This window comes from Vigna radiata, chromosome 3 (genome assembly GCF_000741045.1).
Source record: "Vigna radiata var. radiata cultivar VC1973A chromosome 3, Vradiata_ver6, whole genome shotgun sequence".
NCBI lineage: Eukaryota > Viridiplantae > Streptophyta > Magnoliopsida > Fabales > Fabaceae > Vigna > Vigna radiata.
In genome coordinates this window covers 2,333,443-2,354,809 of record NC_028353.1, presented here as the reverse complement: position 1 = coordinate 2,354,809, position 21,367 = coordinate 2,333,443, and the positions used below count along the sequence as shown (strand labels likewise).

Below are 21,367 nucleotides of genomic sequence, written 5' to 3'. Positions count from 1 at the left end.
AGAGAGAAACATTTTTAGTTATATAAATATTTTAAAAAAATTATATTCATTAATTAATATCTTTAATTAAATAGAAATTTAAATACGTTTTTTATTTCCAAATAATTATAAAAAATTGTGTTTTTTATATTAAATTATAAAGTATTTATAAAATATTATTTCTAAAATGTAACATAATTGTATTACGTGTGTAAAATGTAAAGACTTCAAAAATAATTTTAGAAGTGATAATAATTTACAAATGGTGAGACTCTATTATTTTAATATTAAATTTTTTAATATAAATAATTTTGTTATGAATGAGTTTTATTATTTAAAAATATATAATTTTTTTGAAAATCACTTTTCTACTTTAATTTCTGCAAAATAGTAAGTTAGTTTATGTTATTTTTTTTGTTTAAGTGTTCTTCGATGCACGTGAGTTGTTCTAGTTTACATGTGTCATTTGAGTCTTCTATAAGACTCTTTGTTGATCAATGGTTCTAATCTATAGCTTGTAAGAGTAGATAATTCCTTGAGTTGTCAGAGTTGTTCTAGAATCCTTACAACAGTTTTATCCTCTAAAAGGTAAGGGAAGCTAAATATCTTGTTTTTAAGGTTTTAGTAATTTGATGATTTGAGTTAGTATGTTTAAATTGTGAAAACTATGTTATTTGCTAAAATTGGTAGTTTGGCATGTAGAAATTCTATTGTGTTTGATTGTTGAATGTTGCTTGTGTTTGGTTGAATTGGTGTTGAGTTGAGGGCTTAAGAATCTAACCATTTAAGAAAATTGATATTCATTCTGATATTGAAACCTATGTTTGAACCATGCACTGAGTCAAGAATATCAATTCAATCATCTAAATAGGTCTCTCACTCCCAAAATCATAGTGTTTAAGTTGTTGGTTTCTGATATGATTCTAAGCAGTGCTAGTGTGGTGTTGACTTTAGCTTCGCTATGCAAGTCTGGAAGCAGTTGTGCTCCAGATCACTAAGCGACGAGTTAGTCTGTAACCAATTTAATCCTTTTTTGCTAGTGATAGATTGGTCTCACCGAGTGAGACGATTTGCGAGAGCTTTGCATTAAGCGCTCTCTTTTGCAAGAGCTTTTACGTTGAACGTTAGTCTAAGTACCACTGTGATTTTCTATTTCTTTTAAATTGTTTGAAGTGATTTACCATGGTTTCTATGCATGATTATTATGGATTGTGATGTTTCATGGATTGATAACATGATTGTGAGTATGTAGGATGTTTACTCATGTATGATATTATGATGATGATGAGTCTCTTATTGGTTATGTGCATGGTATATGTCTTTGACATAATTCCATGAATATCGTGGAAAGATTATATCGTGACATTTTAGTAGTGTAAGCATTGATGTGGAAGTCCAAACATTGAAAATTATCCTGACACTCTAATTATCCATTCAATCTCAAGTAGAGAAAGATAAAGAATGTAGTTATACGAGTAAAAACTCATAATCTAAAAGCTTTAATTCAGATTAGAGGCAATCTAACATTTTCTAATCGGTTTAAAAGATTATTATCTTTATATGTTATTATAATTAGTAGTTAAAACTTAATTTATATATAATTAATAATTTAAATCATCACAATATTCTAAATTTATATCTTTTAAAAAGTATAATATAAAAAATCTAAATTATTTTCATTTTCATTTTTAATTTTCTTTTTATTTAAAAAAAAAAGATTGATAGGCTAATCCGCACCCACCTTTGATCCTCTAGGTGGGTGAGATAGCCACAAATCAATTAAAACACGCACTAAAAATATAATATTTAATGATAGTTTAACCTATAAATCTAACTTGCTTTATTATTCATAATAATATTATTGATTTAGTACGAAAAGTAATATATTTCCTTTTTAGTATAATAAAAGATAAAAAATTTAATTCTTCGAGATTTGTTTTAACTTTTTTAATTAACGTAAATAAATATGTGTTTGTGTTTTGTTTTCATTAATTGTTAAAACAAAAAATAATATTAATATGCAAAACATTTATATTTTGTTTTCTATTGTAACCATGTGATTAATTTTAATATAATACTAACCACATTGATTTTAAAGACAATGGCTGCCTAAAGCCTTCTAAAAAAGTAAAATAAAAATTATAATGATAATTTTGAAATTTTGTTTAATATTTTGGTCTCAGTTTTTTAAAACCTAAAAAACTATGGTATCGGTTCCAAATCAATCGAGGTCTAAAACCTAAAAAAATTAAATATTTAAAATTTAAAGTTGTAATTTTCAAAAGAATGTTATTTTGTAGTAATGTCTATTATCTTGTTTCATATAGAATTGTGACTTAAAAGGGTCTAATGATCTCTGTTCTGTAAATAACCGAAACGGTAAACTTTTTTAAACTATATATTTTATTAATTAAAATCTACAATTTCCCACAATTTATAAAAGTGTCACTATATCGTATTATGCTTCGATTTCTTGAAAATTAGAACTCACCATATGCGTTAAAAAGTTCATCTTTTACTAGTGTATTGTAATTTTTTTTATTAAGGAAAAGAAATATGTAAATAATTACTACTGAAACCAATTATTTACCTTAATATTTATTCTGTCTTTTTTTTAAATAATATATTAATTATTTAAATTAAAAACATTATCAAACACAGATAAAAAAACCGTTAGTATATAGGACAACTTATATTAATGTCTTTAGTGGGAATTTTGGACTTCTTTCAATTAACCTTTCCACCATAACAACTACCATGTGATACCTTTTCTAACGTCTCATTTCAAAACCAAACAAACAACGTGATTTTCCAAATAAATATATTAACTTTACATTAACTTTTATAAATATTAAATTAAATATATTTTTTGAATTTATATTTACATTAATTTATAAAACGTTATAATTTTTTAATAAAAATAATTTATTATAAATAAGTATACAAATTTATAAAACTAAAAAAATATTGCTAAAAATTTGTTGATAAAAAAAACATAATTTCAGCAACAAATAACATGCAAAATTAAAAAAAAAATAATGATAATTTTGTTCGCTATGGATAGATGTTGTGGGTTGTGGATGGTTGGTTATGAGAAATGAAGAGTTAGGTTGAAGTCACAGTTGAAGAATAAGACAGATTCATGTGTGGGTGTGTTTGAGTCACTTCATAAGCCAAATGAAAATGAGAGTTTGTCGGTGTTTTGTAAGGAAGTTGGGTGTTACAAATTATTTTTTGTGGGTCTACATATTTTATGTTATATAAACCTTTTCTATTGTTAAATATTTCAATTCATCGTTAACTTAAAATTAATTTTTAATTTATGATAAATAGTTCAATCATGATATTAAGTATTAATATATTTTATGTTTAATATAATACAAAAATAAATTACATTTTAATAATTCCTTTTGTGTATTTTGTTTTTGCAATATTTAGTGTAAATAAAAAAAGTTTGATTTTTCATATTTTAAAATTATTATAATTTGTTCAATATTAATTTTTTATATTAATTTTTGTATAATAAATAATGTGACAATTATGTACTTCTTTAATTATCTTAATTATTGATGAAATTTTATTGAAGATTAAAATTAATAAAATTAAAATGTATGTTCTTTATATTTTTTATTATATTAAATAAATATTTAGCCTTTAATTTATTAATTTTAAATTTTTTAAATTATTTATATTATGAATTTAAAATAATAATCTATGTACAATTACTAGAAAAAAACATTACACATCCAATGTTTAAGAAAATATAAGTCACACATATATATACATAATAATGATATTACCGTTATTTCAAATATAACTATAATATCCAAAATTATATGTTATATATAACGGTTTTATAGAGCTAAAACATAGTATTATACTGATTGAAAAGTATAATAAGGTTTTTCAAAAGAGAATTACTAGATTATCTTAACACTACACTAATGCACCACTCTCATCCAGTACTAATCAATTGTTACTTTCTCATTTCTCGAATTATTAAAGTAATCATTACAAGTAAAGAGAACAAATACAAAAGAAAACCTAAACTAATGTAAGAAAAGAGAAATCATACATAAGGTATATAAATATTAACATATGTAAATCATTCATATCAACAATCATAACACATATAAATTTTCATACTAGACTCGATCATCTGAATACATATATTGATATCAGACTCTGACGACTTATACACTTGTAGTGATCTCTACTGCTTTGCAGAGTCATTGCATATGGGTTTCATCATACTACACACTGGGTTAGTCCATTAACATCTTTGGTCAAGGTAAAGTTATATAGGATCTTCTATTTCTCTCACCACATGCCTCATCCTTCTTTACTTGAGACTGGATGATTATTAGAGCGACAAGATAACTCCCAATGTGGAATCCATATGTCAATATATACATTACTGGACTCATCGTTAGAAACTTCTCCTTGAAATTTCTTCCACAACATTTACCATACATATTCACAATAATGTTATTACTCTGTAAAATGTCATAATACTCTTAAACATATACAAAAACCATGATAAATATATCTCAAACATGTCAAAACATGAGAAAATTTCAACACACACATACACACACACACTGCCACTCAGAGGTTGCACTCATCACTCAGTGGTTGCACTCAATGCCAAATCTTTTGCAAAAGGTGTCGCTAAATGAAAGTTTTGGCGCTTAGCGTCAAACCTTTCGCTAAAGATGACACTCAATGACAACCTTGGTGTTCAATAACATTCTTCTTGCAAAAATGCATACTTAACGACATTTTCTGGCACACAATACCCTAAAATTAAAATGGTCCATATCTATAGTGAGAAATAACACTCAAAAATGTCATTCACATTCACATTTTTTCTACGCTTAATGACACTAAAAATTGACACTAAAAAATTTACATGATTGTTGGATTTAGAAAAGAAATGTACCATCAAAGAAATTATATAACTTTAATTGACTTTTTTTTAATAATTTCTAACTTTAAAACATGCTTAGTTATCACAAGTTGCAACTTAAAGTAATGAGAAAATATGTATATCAAAATAGGAATTATAAAGTATTTTTTTTATTAATTATTAGTGAAAACAGGCTATACATATGAGCTTTTTTTAAAACAAAGAATATTTTATTTATAAGTAATTTTATTATTAAATAAAATTTTATTATAAGTAATTATTTAAATTAAAAAATATTTTAAAAAAATTAGTACTAGAAGTTAAAATTAGAAAAAGAAAATATAAACACAAAATAATAATAATAATAATCTCTATGTAATAGTATATATTATTATATATTAATGTAATAATAAGAGTTTAATTCTTTATATGCTATCTTAATATAATAAGTTAAAATTTAATATTATATTAATTCTATTTATATTTTTAAAATAAAATATATTTATTTTTATAAATATATAAAGTAGAATGTCAATGTTGTCATTAGACATGTCAATTTAACATCTTCAAATGGTTTAAAACTTCTAGAATAAAAAAGGCTCCGGTTGATAAAATCTATAGAATCAAAATACCTACAAAAGTAATGTAGGTCAAGACTAATCTCATAACATTTTTTAATACAAGAAACAAATTCGTAAATCTAAGTATTTTTAATTTATAGATAGACATTTTAACTAGACAAATATAGACTTTGTAAGAGATTTTAATAAATTTGATCGATTGTTTATATAAAAAAATTACGTAAAAACATAGGAAAATTATGCAAGATCATATAAGATAATCATTTAATTTTGTTGTACAAAAAATTTATCTAGATTTGAATAAAAGCATCTCAATTTAAAAATTTAAAATAATGAATTTATGAGTAATAAATTTATGAATTTTTTTTATTATACGTTGTTTATTTTTTTTTCCTGTTTTTAATATATATATATATATATATATATATATATATATATATATATATATATATATATATATATATATATATAAAAGTATGCTGTTAATTTTTTAAAACTTAAGCAGATACTTTTTACTTAGTAGAACTATAAGCTTTATATCTTCAGAAACACCTGCGTTCGTGTGGATTCTATGGTTAAAGTCACATATACCTAAAAGGTTTGCTGATACAAAAATGGGAACACACTAGGACAGGAAATATATACTATGTTAAGAAATTCAAATAATCAAGTGCAGCAAGAAAAAGATCCTCTTGCTCTGATGCAAAAATTGGTACAGAAGAACCGCCAAGCTTTCTGGGCTATATGAATGAAAGCAATACCAAATAGTTTTCAAAGTGTGCAGTTTAGATATTTGATGATATGCGAAGCAAAATAAAATTAGATTAGAGTCAAAGTGAAATCAAGTTCTTATATCATTATGATATGACATAATAGTAAGATATTAATGTAATTTAATTAAATTTATTCCATACTTATAAAATTAGTAAAAACAAAAATTATTAAAGATCTTATAAAGTAAATTTTCATCAAAATTCACTTCACTCAACCCAATATAACCTATCCTTTTGAATTATCTAGTATTTTCGATTCTGGTTGAGACATCAATAAAATATGAAAATTTTCAGCAATAACTCAAATTTCATTTCATTAGTGACTCAATAACCTTCCACACAAAATGAGATTATGCCATTCAATCTTATTTAAACTTCTGTCGACAACAATTTTCTAATATGAAAAATTTAATTAATCTTTTCTTTGTTTTTTGTTTTATTCATACAATCAACAATACAAATTACTAATTTATAATTTTCAAATTGTTATATTCAAAACAAATAAAAATAACTATAAAGGACTAACTTATTAACTATTTAAACTCCAATAACTAATACATTAACTATTCATAAGGGTTAAGTACATTTAAATTTAAATTTATAAGAAAGCCAACATCATACAACATCTTTTCCTATGTATGCAAACATAGACTAAAAACATATATATGGGTTCATTAAAACCCCATTCCGTGGTCTTTTACTCCACAGTTTTGACCAACTCGTGATATTATGAAGAACCATTTAGAGTATCAATGAATAATTATACAAACAAAAAAAGCAAAAGGACAATTCATTTACGATAAGTTGCAATTCTTGAAACAGAAATTGCCAAAAAAACCTGTCAGCATTGTTCAATTCATTTAACATTAACTTCGCATGAATCTTTGGATGTTTCCAAATGTCAACTTTTAGCGCACACGCAACGATAATGTAATAAAAGATAATAGCCATCGAATGTTACTAGTTCTTACACGTAATATAACAGCTGAAAAAATGATCATGTGGTCGAAGGAAATGAATAGCTTCAAAAAGAGAAAATATCCATTTGGAGAAAAACAAAAATGATATACCATGCATGATTATATTTATATCCATCCATTTATTTTCAATATTGATCAATATTATAAAAAGAAATAGAGTTTTTCTAACTTATAATTTATTACCCAAGTGAGAAATATCAGAGAACGTTCACCTTTTGGCACATTCAGTTGATTCATCTTTCAATTTATGCTAATCTGCTTGTTATTCTTCCGTACAGAATTACGCTGTACAGCTCAGACATCTTGCACAAATATAGAACAATAGTTTTTCTCAGGTGTGTTCTACACGTCACCACAACGTTGCATGAGAAAATGAAGTTGGTCTCGCAATAACAAAACCTGTTTCAAGAATTATTGCTAAGTATCAGAAGCTAATCAGATTAATGACTACATTAAAAAAGTTATAATACTATTTTCACCCAACCCACTAAGTTCCATTCATTAGGTTTTCATGAAGCCTCTTCGACAATGTAGAACCCATGGTATCAATTCATGCTTTCCTGAGATTTCTATGCTATACATACATTTGAACATGAACAAGATTTACTTGGTTTCATATCAAGTTTCTTAGGCAAGTTTTCTTATTTGTTAGTTGGAAAATTAATTCTAGCAAATATTGCTAACTCAAAACCAAATTAATTGGGAAATTAAAAATATTCAATTAGTACAAATTTAGATAAAACAATTGGTAAGGAAGGAGAGTTATTAAAAATGAAATCCTATTAAAATATTTACCATGAAAAATAATAGCCACGGTTTGGCATAAAATTCTTAGTTGGAATCCAGTTTTATATAGTCAATAACTGAAGATTACCTCTTCCTGAAGTAGGGGAGGGAGATCTTCAGTTGCTAGAAGGCTCAAAACTTCCACTCGCAGCTTTTCTTCTTTAAAACCCGACCATGTATGCAAGGGCAAGGCCAATAAGAGTACCGTTAAGAAATCTGCATCACACGGGTGCATCTCTATGCAGTGACCTTCATTATAAAGACATAACCTGCTTGGCTCCCTTTGACACAGAGGGACCAACACTTCAACTTCTTCACTACCACCACTAGTTGTAACAGTTCCTGAAACTAATGTTCCTGGATTGTCACTGTCAACATTCAGAAGTTTTACCTCTATTTGACAGCAGTTTTTTCCACCTGACAAACCTAACCTACCACAACCAGTCAAAAGATCTGCCCCTTGGCAACAAACACCGGTGGCAAGTATTGCTAGCGTATCTTCGTCACCAAGGTTTGCATATGTTTTAGAACGTGAATGTTCAGAATCCAACCATCTGGTCACGTGTTTGAAGATTGCAGTTGTTCGAATCTGTTCCAGTATGTCAGCCTGAAATTTCAAATCTCTCAAATCTTGTTATTTTTCATTTATTTGAAGTTCCTAATTATGCAAATGATGCATTTGACAGATTCAAGAGTGAAACTAAGCCCACCCCAAAAAACAGAAAGGAAGTAGAGTCAAAACCTTTAAAGCAAGCCTTCCTTTTTCCTCGTCGCTCAATGTGAGATTTCCATCTTCTTGTCTGCGAACTTCAGCAATCCATGTTATTAACCCTCTCAATTCACTAGGTGGCGGTTTAAAAACAACAGACAGCACTTCCTGAACATCTTTTAGATCCTCTGACTTTAGAAGTTGAGGGACATCTTCAGTTAGAAATTTGGCGACACGGCTCCAACCTTCATGTCTACAACTCTGCAGACAATATTTAAGTATTTATATACTATTTGCCGTAATCTACAAATAGAAACTGGTTTCCAGAGCATACGAAAGTCGAGTTTTTGTTAACATAGACTTTTACCTATATTTTCAACCATTAAGTGAAAACGGATGCAGACCTCCCAATCACGCTTCATATTTTAACATGATCTATGTATGGCTATAAGACATTTTTATTGTTCAAAATGATTTCAAGAGAAGAAGCTATTTCTAGCTGACCTAACCGTTACAATTTTACAGTGTGTCAGAGTACTCTCCCTCTATTCTAAACTCGTGATTTTAGATATTGTATATATAGTGGTTCAACAAAGAATCTAATAGTATCACAATACCACAGTATAAAGTATAGAGGGTGCTCTGTTAAGCCTTGAAATAACCATGTACCTGAAATACAAATTTCCAAGTATAAAATAGAGGAAGGAAGACTAGTTGAACATGCTTAAGAAGCTAAACGTGTTCATAAAATCACATCCTATAATCATAGCAACTAGAAAGGTTTTAATGGCACTCAGACATTCAAATAGTACGATTTTCAGATTACATCAGCAGATAAAAACTAAGAAGGTATATGTGGATAGAATATGTAGATATACACAAATTTAGTACATACAATCAAATTATGTTATGCCTATGATAAGGTAAATATATTTTCGACTTCCACCCGTTTCCTTCTCAAATTCTATAACATGATTGATTAGAATGGAACTTGTTACCCTACAAAATAAGACTCCGAAAATGAACCTTTATAAATTAATCAAACCAACTTCGATAATTTAAAATAGAAATTATTCTCTGGAGTTTCCAATGCAGATTTCTTTTCCTTAATGAAATGCATCAGGGCATAAATAATAACTAAATTACTTGAAGCATACTGTACATTCCACGAAAACTACCATTTTTGAGAAATTGGTAAGCTTGAATAAAAAGACAGAACCCCGTAAGAGATGAAAATTTATTGACTAGAAAAACATTTCCACTGTTAAATAACCAGTTCTCAAAAAATTCAGGAAGGTTTGGTTTTGGCAAAAGGAGAAGTGCAACAAAGTTGAAGGAGATAATAGTAATTAAAGGGGCTATAATTTTGGTGAAATTTTACAAAAGACACAACTAGCTGTTATCCTAATATGCTCTAATTGGAAGTATAAGAGATCATAGTGTTACCCCCTTCGAAGTCCCGTTGCTTGATCAATGGTGCTCATTCCCTCCCAGAGAAGGTTAAGGGGAACCCAGTGAGGAGGATACTTGAAACGAGCAACATCCAATACGAGGACCATATCCCTTTCAGCGTGATATCCTCCAACTGGTGAAAAATGACCTATTCCGGTCTGTTACCCAACAACATGACAAATTTCCATCATTTCTATAAACTCATATAGCTCTCCACAACAGTAAGTGTGTCTGTATAGAAAAGGACCTTAGATGTTGAATTAACCAAGTACTAGTAGGCCCGATCAAAAGTTAACGAAACATGAGTTATGAATAGACAAATAATCTATCATAAAGACTAATGGTTAACCAATGAAGTTTACACCACCTGATTGAGGGGTGTCCTGTGGTAAGATACAATCACATGAGAATCCTCAGACTGAGAGCACGAAATCACACGTTTGCGAAACTCATCAACCGAGCTTTTATCCGAACGAAAGGCTTCCACCTTAGCTCCATTGCATCGAGCCAAACACGCAACTTTCCCGAACGTAATGCCTTCCAGTTTAATTTGAGCCAAAGGCTCACAGCAATCCAGCATGGACTCGTCAAACCATCTCCAAGGACCTGTTAAGCGACTTTTCCTTTAATAAATTCAAAACAAAAATAAATAAATAAATAAATAAAAGAGAAGATCACTACATCAATATACCTTTCCATTTTCTTCCAGGATCAATAGCAAGGGCATTGAGAACAACGGAAAGTGTGGCGAGACCGCAGTATGAAGGCTCTGATTGCGTCTGATAGTAGGATATTAGCTTGAAGAAGGCTTCCATGGTTCCTTGCTCATGTGCCTCGCCGAACAGCTTCTGTGCAAAGAAGAAGGAATCGATGAAAGTGTTGAAGGAAGAATTAGATAAATGGAATGATGCGAAAGAGCGTTGACCTTGCCTAGGGGCGAAGCAAACTCGATTGCAGGGGAAGGTAGCTCTCTGCGGTATAAACCTGGGCTCGCCATGCACATCAAACCTTCTCTTCTGCAACTCCTACAGTAATGTTTCTCTTCTCAACTTAACAAATTACCGTTAATTACTATATTCACTTCCTCTTTCTTTCTTCGTCTTCTTCTTCTTCAGTTCTCTGTCGTCTCTCTCTGTTCGCAACGTATTTATTTATTTTTAAAGTTTGATAATTAAATTTTGAGTTTAAATTTAACAACAAAAACGTATTTAACTTAAAAAATTTCTATTTCTTTTATTCCTCTATAAATTGCCAGGCATAAACTTGTCCAAGAAAACATCTAAGGTTCAATGAAATTCTTCTTCAAACCTAAGACCGAGATTATTAAATAAAAAATTGACAGTATTATTTATTAATTTAAGAAAGAGATGGCTGATGGAAACTATGTTCAACCCACGATTCCTAGGTTCTAAGGTCATTATAGTTATTGGTCGAAGAAATATTGGAGCTTGGTGGAAATTAGGATCACAACAGCACCAATAACTATGCAACCAAACAATATGCACTCTTCAGTTGCTCCATACTATTTAATTCTTACGCTATCTTAATTATCTATTTTTGATTCGTTATATCAAACTTTTCTCTTATTCGTAGATGTTTCTCTCTTTGCTAAAGACCAGTCTCTGTCATGTCTATATTTTAGGAAAAAGTTTGTTTGACAACCTAAAAAAAATTCATTAAACACTCCTTTTTACTAATATAATAATATATATTACAATTATAAATTAAAAATAATATAGTTGTAATTAAAATATTATTATTTGACATTATCAAATGGTTGTAATTTGTCTTTTTGCAGTGTCAATATAGCACTGCTATATCTGTAATTTCTAATTTGAGTTAGTGTCATATCTATTTATTTTTACATACTTTTTTTACGGAAAATCAAGAGAGGAGAAACTAGAAAAATATACAAAAAATAACCAAAAAATTATTACATTATAAAATCAGAAAGTAAATTCTATCAGCACGAGTGAATTAGCATAAACGAAAAAAAAAAATTAATGTAATTAGCAACTGAGGGTAGAAAATAGAACTTTCAGTTGTCAAAAATAGGTGTGTATGGGATCTAAATTTTAGCTGTGAAGAATATGGAAAAGTAGTCCGGCCTTGAGATGGATGATTAAAAAATGTGAGATGCTAAGAGTGAGGGGCACCAAGATCCTGATCAACCTTACCCTCTTGACGTCTCTTGAGAAGGTGAAGCTGACGTCTCAAATGCAGAACCTGAAATGCAGAATTGTTAACAGTGAGGTGAAGTTGAAGACTGAGTAGAATTAGAAGAAAACAGTGCTCAAGTGCAATGTATAAAAGAAACTACAAAGAAAGTGAGATATAAACTACCTCTTCTTGAAGCAAAGAGGGAAGGTTTTCAGTCGATACCAGACTGTGTATTTCTGTCAAAAGCTGCTCATCTTTGATGCCGGTCCATGTTGTAGATGGTAAGGACAGTAGAAGCACTGTTAGCACGTCAGTGCTAGCTGGATGCATCCTCATATAATTACTTGGGCTAGAGCAATTCCTACATAATTTCCTATTTGAAGAAGGAATCAACACATCAACACCTTGCTCAGTGTTACCATTTACCACAGTCCCAGAAACCATTGTTATTGGCTTGTCATCTTCAGCTTTCAAGCATTTCATACATGTTACTTGACAGCTATACCCTGCCGGTGACCAAGGTTTCCCAGCTAAAATTTCTGCTCCTTGACAACAAATACTTGCAGCAATGACTGGTAGCGCATCTGCATCATATGGTGATTCCTTGCTGCAAGAATTTGACAGAAAAGAAGCTACATATTTGAAAAGGCCGGTCTCCTGGACCTGTTTCAATACCTCTTCCTGCATAACAAAAAAAAAGTTACTGAGAAGATTGTTGGGACCAAAATAGAATATACAATGAATGAGAGAATCAGGACAAGATAAAATTGGACGTATTGAACCTTGATAGCAAGCCTTGCTTTCTCCTCTGTGCTCAAACTTGGACCACCATCCTCTCGCCTCCTGATCTCTGCCACCCACTTGATAAATTGTTCAGACTTGGATGGCAGTGATGAGACTATAACTGAAACAACCTGATGAACGTCTTTGATATCCTCTGATTTTAATAGAAGAGGAACATCGTCCATTAGGAACTTTGCAATATTAATCCAACTCTCATGTTTGCAGCTCTGTAAGATTCATACAACCCATTACAACATAAACAATTAAAACAGTGACAAACTCAAAAACTCAACAAACACACACAAGATACATCCAACCCACACCGATGTAAACAATAAAAAACACAATACTGACACTCCACAAACACAAACTACACTAAGTATGTATTTCCAGAATTCATAGGATTGCTGAAGTAAGAAAATGAACGGCATCAAGTAAGACGAGTTAAAATAAACATGACCTAACTACATGGTGCAAATTAACTTTCCGCCGTTTTGTATAAATGTACCACAAATAAAGCAAAGCCAGTTAACCCTCATTCAACTATTGTATAATCCTTATGATGACAACATGAAAGTATCTGATTGAGTATTAACAAATAAAACACTGTATTCATAGGAGTAAGATGACAAACAAGGTATTTTATCCGTTTGAAAATGGAAATTGTAGTTTACTTTACAAGAAACATAGTTGCTGACAAGAAGATCATACAAACCAGAAATAAACCAACATGCCTGCTCCTGAGGACAATTTCACCATATCACAGAAACTAATTATAATGCACTAACATTGGAGGAATGCATGTGCCTACATGCTTTCACAATTAAAGAAATTATCCAAAAAAAAATAATGCCCACACCAGTATTGTTTACTATATCTGAAATGTAAAACCCTGAGTCATTACTTATCAAAAAGATAAATACCAGAGTATAAAGCAATCCAGGTTCCCTATGAGGCCTTGATACAAGCAAGAATCTGAAATAGGTAAAAAAGTTAAGCAAATCATTTAACGTATGTAACGAAAAGAAAAAAGTGTCAAGTTTTCTTATTGCTCAAAATGGCCCACTGCAGTCCAGGCTACATAATTCTTATTGTCAACATTCAGTAACATCATAACAAATGGACTGTGATTAATCAGGTTACAAGGTCAATAGAAAATAGTATAAGATAAGAAAGTTTACCCTCTAGTTCGTCCAGTAGCCTCGTCGACATAATTCATACCTTCCCAGAGAATTTTAAGAGGGATCCAATGGGGAGGATACTTAAATCGCGCAACATCCAAAACAAGTGCCATGTCCTTTCCAGCGTGATATCCTCCAATAGGAGAAAAGTGACCATTTCCAGTCTGTAATGAAGATAAAATCAAGATTACACTCTGACCATGTAGAACTACGAATATGCACCAAATCCTTATACCAATTTTTTTTATAGTAAGTGATTAGCATCATAGGCGATAAGAATAACAATCAAACTTGGAAAGTTTCATATTTCCTATTAAACCACTGAACATACTTGCTTAAGGGCAGCTCTATGGTACGAGGAGATAACGTGACACTCATCAGACATGGAACACTTGATGACATATTTCCGAAAATCATCAAGGCTGCTATGGCTAGCACGAAAGGAATCAACTTTGGCTCCAGCACATTGTGCCAAACACACAAGCTTCCCAAACGTGATGCCCTGAACTTTCACCTTTTCTAGAGATTCACAACAGTCCAACATAGATTCATCAAACCATCTCCAAGGCCCTGCAGATAAATCCCCAGAAGACAGAAAAACATAAATCAGAACAGTCAAATCAAGGCATTACAATTTATTTAAGCCAACATTGAGTCATAATTAGGATATGTTTACATAATTTTTTTCCACAAACGTTTCTTGAATAGAAAAGTAACAAGTAATAAATAAACCTCCCCCTAAGCTAAAAATGAATAAGTAAAATCACTCTTATATAACATTGTATAGATTCAAACAAAGTTTATTATTATTTTTCCAAAAGTGTTTACAGAATTTTGTCCAAAAAGCTTAATCGCGTAATAAACTATACCTTTCCACTTCCTTCCAGGATCAATGGCAAGAGCATTGAGAACCATAGACAAGCTAGCGAGACCGCAGAAAGCGGGCTCAGACTGTGTTTGAAAGTGAGAAACCAACTTGTAAAAGCCTTCCATGGTTCCATTGTGAATGGCTTCGAGAAAAAGTTCCTGAAATTCAATGAAGAAATTGAGTAAAACCACGATACCGTTAAAAACATTACCATTTTCATTCGTTCTCGCTACCTTGCCTTGTGAGGAAGCAAATTCGACGGCGGGAGGACAAGGAAGAAGGCGTCGGTACAATCCCGCCGTCGCCATTGAAAGAAGCAGAAGCAAATACTCTTATCAAAACCTAAGCACTACATCTATTTTTCTATGTTGGATGTTGGATTGATCAAGTCATTCTTTTGATGATTGTAACCGTCAAACATTTTCGTTTTTGTTGGGTTGCAGAGGTTTTTGTCTTGATTCCTTCGTAGAATATTCAGTTTATGCACCTCCTGATCTCTCATGCAACAGAAGATTCAATTTCAAAAGGTATATATAAACTTTTTTTAGTTCTGTTTTCCTTTTTACAAATAGAAACGGAACATGTTTTTTTACAAAAAAAAAGTATGTATATATATTTTTAGAATAACATGGAAACACATTAAAATAATGAATAAATTAATTACAATAAATTAATTGTACAATTATAAATTATACAATATCATATATATATATATATATATATATATATATATATATAACATGTAAGATCCAATGACAAATCAAACATTTTTTATTATTTTCTTTACCACTAAATAAGAAAATGTTTTTATATTATTTTTCTGCATAAAAAGTAGTCATTTTAATAGGATGAAATTAGATATTTTTGCTTTAGTTTTTTATTTTGTAAAAAAATATTTAATTTTAATATTTTTAAATCTAAAATTACTATTTTTCATTTATAGTATTGTTAAATATTATATTTTATTCTTAAAGAATTACGAAAATAGAATAGTTATACAAGTTTCAGACTAATTCAAATGAAAAAGTTAGGCCCTTCTTGTATAAAATAAAATCGTACACCCAAAAACGATCTTTCAGCATAATAATCAATTACGGACTTGTAATTAATTAGTTTTTCATAAAAACAAAATTGAAGTTGTATGGGGTTGAGGACTTCTCCTTGAAGTCGTGAACCCCTTACATTTCTATTTTTTTATATTTTTTAATTTTTTTATTAATTAAAGTCATCTATATTTTTTCAATAATGTTTTTAAATGTATTAAAATAATTAAAATTATATTTAATTAATAATTAATTTTTTTTAATATTATTAAATAAATAAATTTCATGATTTTAATTATTTTTGTAACTAAATTAAATTTTCTAGAAAATGATTTTAATTAAATGATTTATAATTTTAATTATTGTAATTATATAATTAAAAACTAAAAAAAAAAATATTTCATTATAAATTTATTTTTGTTTAATATAGTAAATTTACTTAAAGAAATATTTATTATAAAAAGATTATTATAATTAATTATTTACAATGAAATAAAAAAATTTATGCATTTTTATTTTGTTATAATAAATTAATTATAATAAAAAAAAATTATAATAAATATTTCTTTAAGTAAATTTATTATATTAAAAAAATAAATTTATCATGAAATATAATTTTTTTAGAATTTATAATTACATAATTACAATAATAAATGTTATAAATTATTTAATTAAAATTATTTTCCAAAAACTTCAATTTAATTAAAAAAATAATTAAAACCATAAAGTTTATTTATTTAATAATATTAAAAAACTTTAATTATTAATTATATATAATTTAAAATATTTTATATACAATTTCAATTTTTATTTTATAAAAAATGACTTAGTAATTAGTTACAGGTCCTTGATAATCGATTACCATATTTTAAAATCGTTTTATTTACGACTTCACCTCACAACTTTATACTTTAATTTTGTCTAATTTCGTAAAAAAAAATCATAATTTATACTTTGAAAAGTGTGATAAAGATAATAAATAAATTTCATAAATGAAAAAGAAAAAAAAAATTGTATAAGTAAATTTGCCATATCAATACACATATAATTTGCCTATCAACACTAAAAAAAAAGACAAAGCAATACCAATACATAACTTAAATATATAGAAAACAGTAAAGAATCAAACAGTACCTTGCCATCATCGGAAGAGAAGTCAACTGCAGGAGGAGAAGCAAGATCTCTTTTGTAAAATCCATTCATTTTTCTCTGATTACTGTAATTGGAATGAGTGAAGAACTAATTAAGAATAGTGCAATCAACAGAGACAACAAAAATATAGTACTTGTTTTTCTAATTGTCTACTTATGAAAGGTCAATTTTCAAAATTATCTATGACAGAAAATGATTTTATTTTTTAAAATTCGTTAATAAATAAATTAAGGAATTCTAATCAGAGGATGTGATAAAAAGAAAACAAATCAAAGGGTTCCTGACTACACTAAAATGGATAATTGATTAGAAAAAGAAAAATACACTAAAAGAATGAGCTATATTACTATTATTATTACAGAAATATTAATCAACAGGCAAGTGAAAAAAAAAAACTAATATGTACTTATTAACTTTGATAAAAAAATAAAAATAAAAAAATTCTATTTGAGAAGCATATGTTGCTATTTTTATTGGTAGAGATTCAACTCAAAATTATGTCACATTTTAATTGTATTAAAATAGGATAAATGTTAAGAATATTTTATTTTTAAAGATTTTTTATGTGATTGATTATAATTTATTGGGAATTATACATAATATGATTTAAATTTAAAAAATATATATGGTTTAGAAAAGTACTAATATTATATTTAAATAAATTTAATAATAAATTATTTTAAATGATTTTTATAATGATTTGTATTCGTCCCTTAAATAATTAAAAAAATTAAGGAATTTAATTTATTTATATTTTTAAATTCATATTTTATTTCTCTTCTCAAGTTTTGGTTGAGGCTTGTTGGATAACTATTTTTTGTTAAGATTAATTGAGTAGAGTCTATTCATTCATACTAATAAAATTTATTTTTTAGTTAAATTTTTTGTATTACTCTTTGTCCATAATTTACAATAGTTTATATTTTTTAATGGTAACCGACTCATATTAACTGGAATTTTTTTATCAATATTGACTGAGAAAAATTTTAGACAATTGATAAAGAAAAACCTCAATCATAAATATAGTAAAAAATAATATTGATTATGGTTAACATTAACTAGAAATAATCTCAATCAACATCTATTAAGAATACTTTCTATTAATTTTTTTGTCAATATAAATTGAAAAGTTCTTAATAAACTTTAATAACAAAAGAATGTTAATTATAAGATTAAAAATAAATATTAATATTGATATTTTTGAATTATTAACTATTGTTTAATATTTAAGTTATTTTTATATTTGATATAGTAATTGAATCTTTTTATTCAAATTTAAATTTTGTTATTCTAACAAAACATGTGAACAATAAAATAATTTAGAATGAAAATATTATACATCGGTTATATATATATATATATATATATATATATATATATATATATATATTATTTCATAGTTAGAATGTACATAGAAAATACAGATTAACAATACAGTAGAAAATCAATTAATTATAGAATAACATTAATAATCATAAAGAAATGACTGAAATAGGATTATTTGTGCTAGTTTCTTAGTCATCTGCCACTTATTTGATGTTTGTTTTCGCTCTATTGTTCTACTTTCTATCGAATCATCTATTAAGGTTTAGTTCAAAGTACAATATGTATATACCTTAGTTTGAGTAGAGTGTGTTAAAAATCAACTAGAGATAAGACCAATTTACAATAATGTAAATCTTACTTTACAAGTTAAATTTGTAAGATTAAATTACGAATAAATTTCACTTCTTAACATATGTTTCTATGAATCTCATTTACAATTTTATAATGTAGAATATAAGATAGTCCAACATGTCACAAAACAATAAGGTACACAAACCAATATTATTCAATTTTCTTCTCATAGTCTAATGATAGAGAATAAAAAATGAGATGATAATCACAAAAAATCCACTAAAAAAACCTTAATTAGAAAAGTAGTGTACTTGTGTCCCTTTCCTTATATTCTAACACTTTTTCTTTTCATGTAGTGATTATTCTTAAGTTTTAAGCTTATATACACTAACATTTCATATAATGAAGCTTTATTTCAAATTGTTTTGGTCCATTTTTAAAATTTAGCTACCACATTTCTAAATAAATTATAAGAGACACACACTAACATTAAATTAAATGAATCACACCAAAACGAAATAATGAGAATGGATAAAAATAAATGTATCAAGAACAAGAGTGAGAGAACAATAACTTTATAACAAGAATGTACAAAATCGAAAAAGAGATTGAGTGAGAGTGAGTTCATCTAAGTGGATTTTGGAAAGAGAAATTGAGAGGATTTGAAGGTAATTTTTTTTTTTTTGTTTATTTCAATAAATTTGGAAGTAAATGAGAGTAGATTTTGGAAGTAAAATTTGTGAGAATTAGGGTAGGATTTAATTTATGTAAGAGATTAAAAATATTTACTTCCAAAATTACCTTCAAATCTATTCAAATAAACAAAAAAAATTATTATCAAATCCTCTCAATTACTCATCCCAAATCCATTCAAGTGAACAAAGCCTGGAATTTTAAAAGTGTGAACAAGAAGATGACTATGAATAGAGAGGAGATGAAGATATGACTAAAAATATAATATCATTCGATAAATAAAATATATAATTGAAGAAGAAAAAGTTTGTTACAGATTTTATCACTGTATAAAAAATATAATATTATGCAGTAAAATTGACAAATATTAATTAGTTTTTTTACAAAAGTAACTTTGCACAAAATTATTTTTGTAGGTATTCAATAAAATTTTGCTACAGACTTTTATTCGCTAAATAAAATATACAAGTGATGAAGGAAAAATTTGCTGCAGATTTTATTCACTGATAAATTAGTATGGTATTCTTAGTTTAAAAGAATTTAATAGTAGATTAATATAGTTAAAAGCATCTGAGTGACTAAAAATATGATAAATTGAAAGCTAGAATTCCTTAAAAATATTGTGATTGTCACGCCTGAAATTTCGATCAGCCTCTGGTTTTGAATAAAGGGAAAACCAACAAGTAATCTATCGCCAATGAATCAACCAAAGTAAAAATGGGTGTTCTTTTAATCCATTTCCTGCATTCATACCTTTTCTCTTAATAGACTCTTCCAATTACATGCATGTTTTCAGATTCTGAGTATCAAGCAAAAAGTGCTAAAATATAAGGCTTATCCTTATTCATGCTATGAGCATTTATTCAAACCAGGCGTTTCTGATATCAAAAGTATTATTATATATCTTCCAGGCTTTTGTGAAGTCTATTGAAGAAAATTGAAGGCATAAATAAGATTTGTTCAACATGTCCAACAACAACAAGGTGAAGGGTCTCCTGAAAGGTTTAAGATTCATTTCTCAGATGTTCGGTACGTGCATGGCATTGCTCTTAATTTCAAATTACTTTTAACACGTTAATTGTTTTATCCATTTCCATTTTCAAATATAATACAAGTTGAAGAAAGATGAATTAATGTGGTCTTTGCAGATGAGAAAGATTCAGACATTCAGATTGGTCATCCCACAGATGTAAAGCATCTAGCACATATCGGATGGGATGGCCAAGGTCTCTCTGACAATAACCCCTCCTGGGTAATTCTCTTTTCTTTTCCAAAACATTGTTTATGAACATTAACACATTCAATTAGCTACTTAATCACTCTTTGTATGAACGAATGAGATATTGTAAAAGTGGTTTTGTTAACCTTGTCTTGAGAGAGAGAGAATATTACAACACATAATTTGTGTTAGAATAATGGTCATCAAACCGAAAGCATTAATTAATAAGGTTTGTAAATGTTGCATCATTTAAGAAGCCATTGGAGCATTACTTCACTTGTTTCAGATGAACGAGTTTAAATCTGTCCCAGGGAATTCATCTGCATCTCACAGTCGTAAAGGAGACATTAAAGAATCCAATAGTTCAATCCAAAGGGCCTCTGAAGGTACGTAATATATATATATATATATATATATATATATATATATATATATATATATATATATATATATATATATATATATATATATATATATATATA

At 28.0% G+C, this 21,367-nt stretch overlaps 3 protein-coding genes across 6 annotated transcripts in view; 1 reads left to right on the top strand and 2 right to left on the bottom strand.

The window, feature by feature from the left end:
• Positions 1-7,197: 7,197 nt before the first annotated feature.
• On the bottom strand, positions 7,198-11,374 carry LOC106757134 (glutathione gamma-glutamylcysteinyltransferase 3). 3 transcript variants are annotated; one of them, XM_014639731.2, is made up of 8 exons: positions 11,095-11,374; positions 10,861-11,017; positions 10,537-10,775; positions 10,164-10,327; positions 9,335-9,386; positions 8,751-8,978; positions 8,097-8,615; positions 7,199-7,621 (listed from the first exon to the last, which is right to left on the bottom strand). In XM_014639731.2, exons 1-8 carry the CDS (start codon positions 11,170-11,172, stop codon positions 7,565-7,567), a joined length of 1,494 nt encoding a protein of 497 aa, XP_014495217.1. In that variant the 5' UTR covers positions 11,173-11,374; the 3' UTR covers positions 7,199-7,564. The 3 variants fall into 3 exon arrangements, with proteins under 3 accessions (XP_022634837.1, XP_014495217.1, XP_022634836.1); XM_022779115.1 differs by having other exon boundaries at positions 11,100-11,373; XM_022779116.1 differs by lacking the exons at positions 9,335-9,386; positions 10,164-10,327 and having other exon boundaries at positions 7,198-7,621.
• Positions 11,375-12,139: 765 nt separating this feature from the next.
• Positions 12,140-15,650, bottom strand: LOC106757457 (glutathione gamma-glutamylcysteinyltransferase 1). 2 transcript variants are annotated; one of them, XM_014640130.2, is made up of 8 exons: positions 15,395-15,650; positions 15,163-15,319; positions 14,625-14,863; positions 14,294-14,457; positions 14,036-14,087; positions 13,112-13,339; positions 12,513-13,010; positions 12,140-12,395 (listed from the first exon to the last, which is right to left on the bottom strand). In XM_014640130.2, exons 1-8 carry the CDS (start codon positions 15,467-15,469, stop codon positions 12,309-12,311), a joined length of 1,500 nt encoding a protein of 499 aa, XP_014495616.1. In that variant the 5' UTR covers positions 15,470-15,650; the 3' UTR covers positions 12,140-12,308. The 2 variants fall into 2 exon arrangements, with proteins under 2 accessions (XP_014495616.1, XP_022634681.1); XM_022778960.1 differs by having other exon boundaries at positions 15,400-15,650.
• Positions 15,651-20,631: 4,981 nt separating this feature from the next.
• LOC106756880 (CRIB domain-containing protein RIC7-like) overlaps positions 20,632-21,367 on the top strand; it is a 1,381-nt gene continuing 645 nt past the window's right edge. Inside the window, exons 1-3 of the mRNA XM_014639480.1 lie at positions 20,632-20,695; positions 20,815-20,918; positions 21,172-21,271. Of these exons, the coding sequence (XP_014494966.1) occupies positions 20,632-20,695; positions 20,815-20,918; positions 21,172-21,271 (268 nt within the window). The remainder of the gene's footprint in view (positions 20,696-20,814; positions 20,919-21,171; positions 21,272-21,367) is intronic.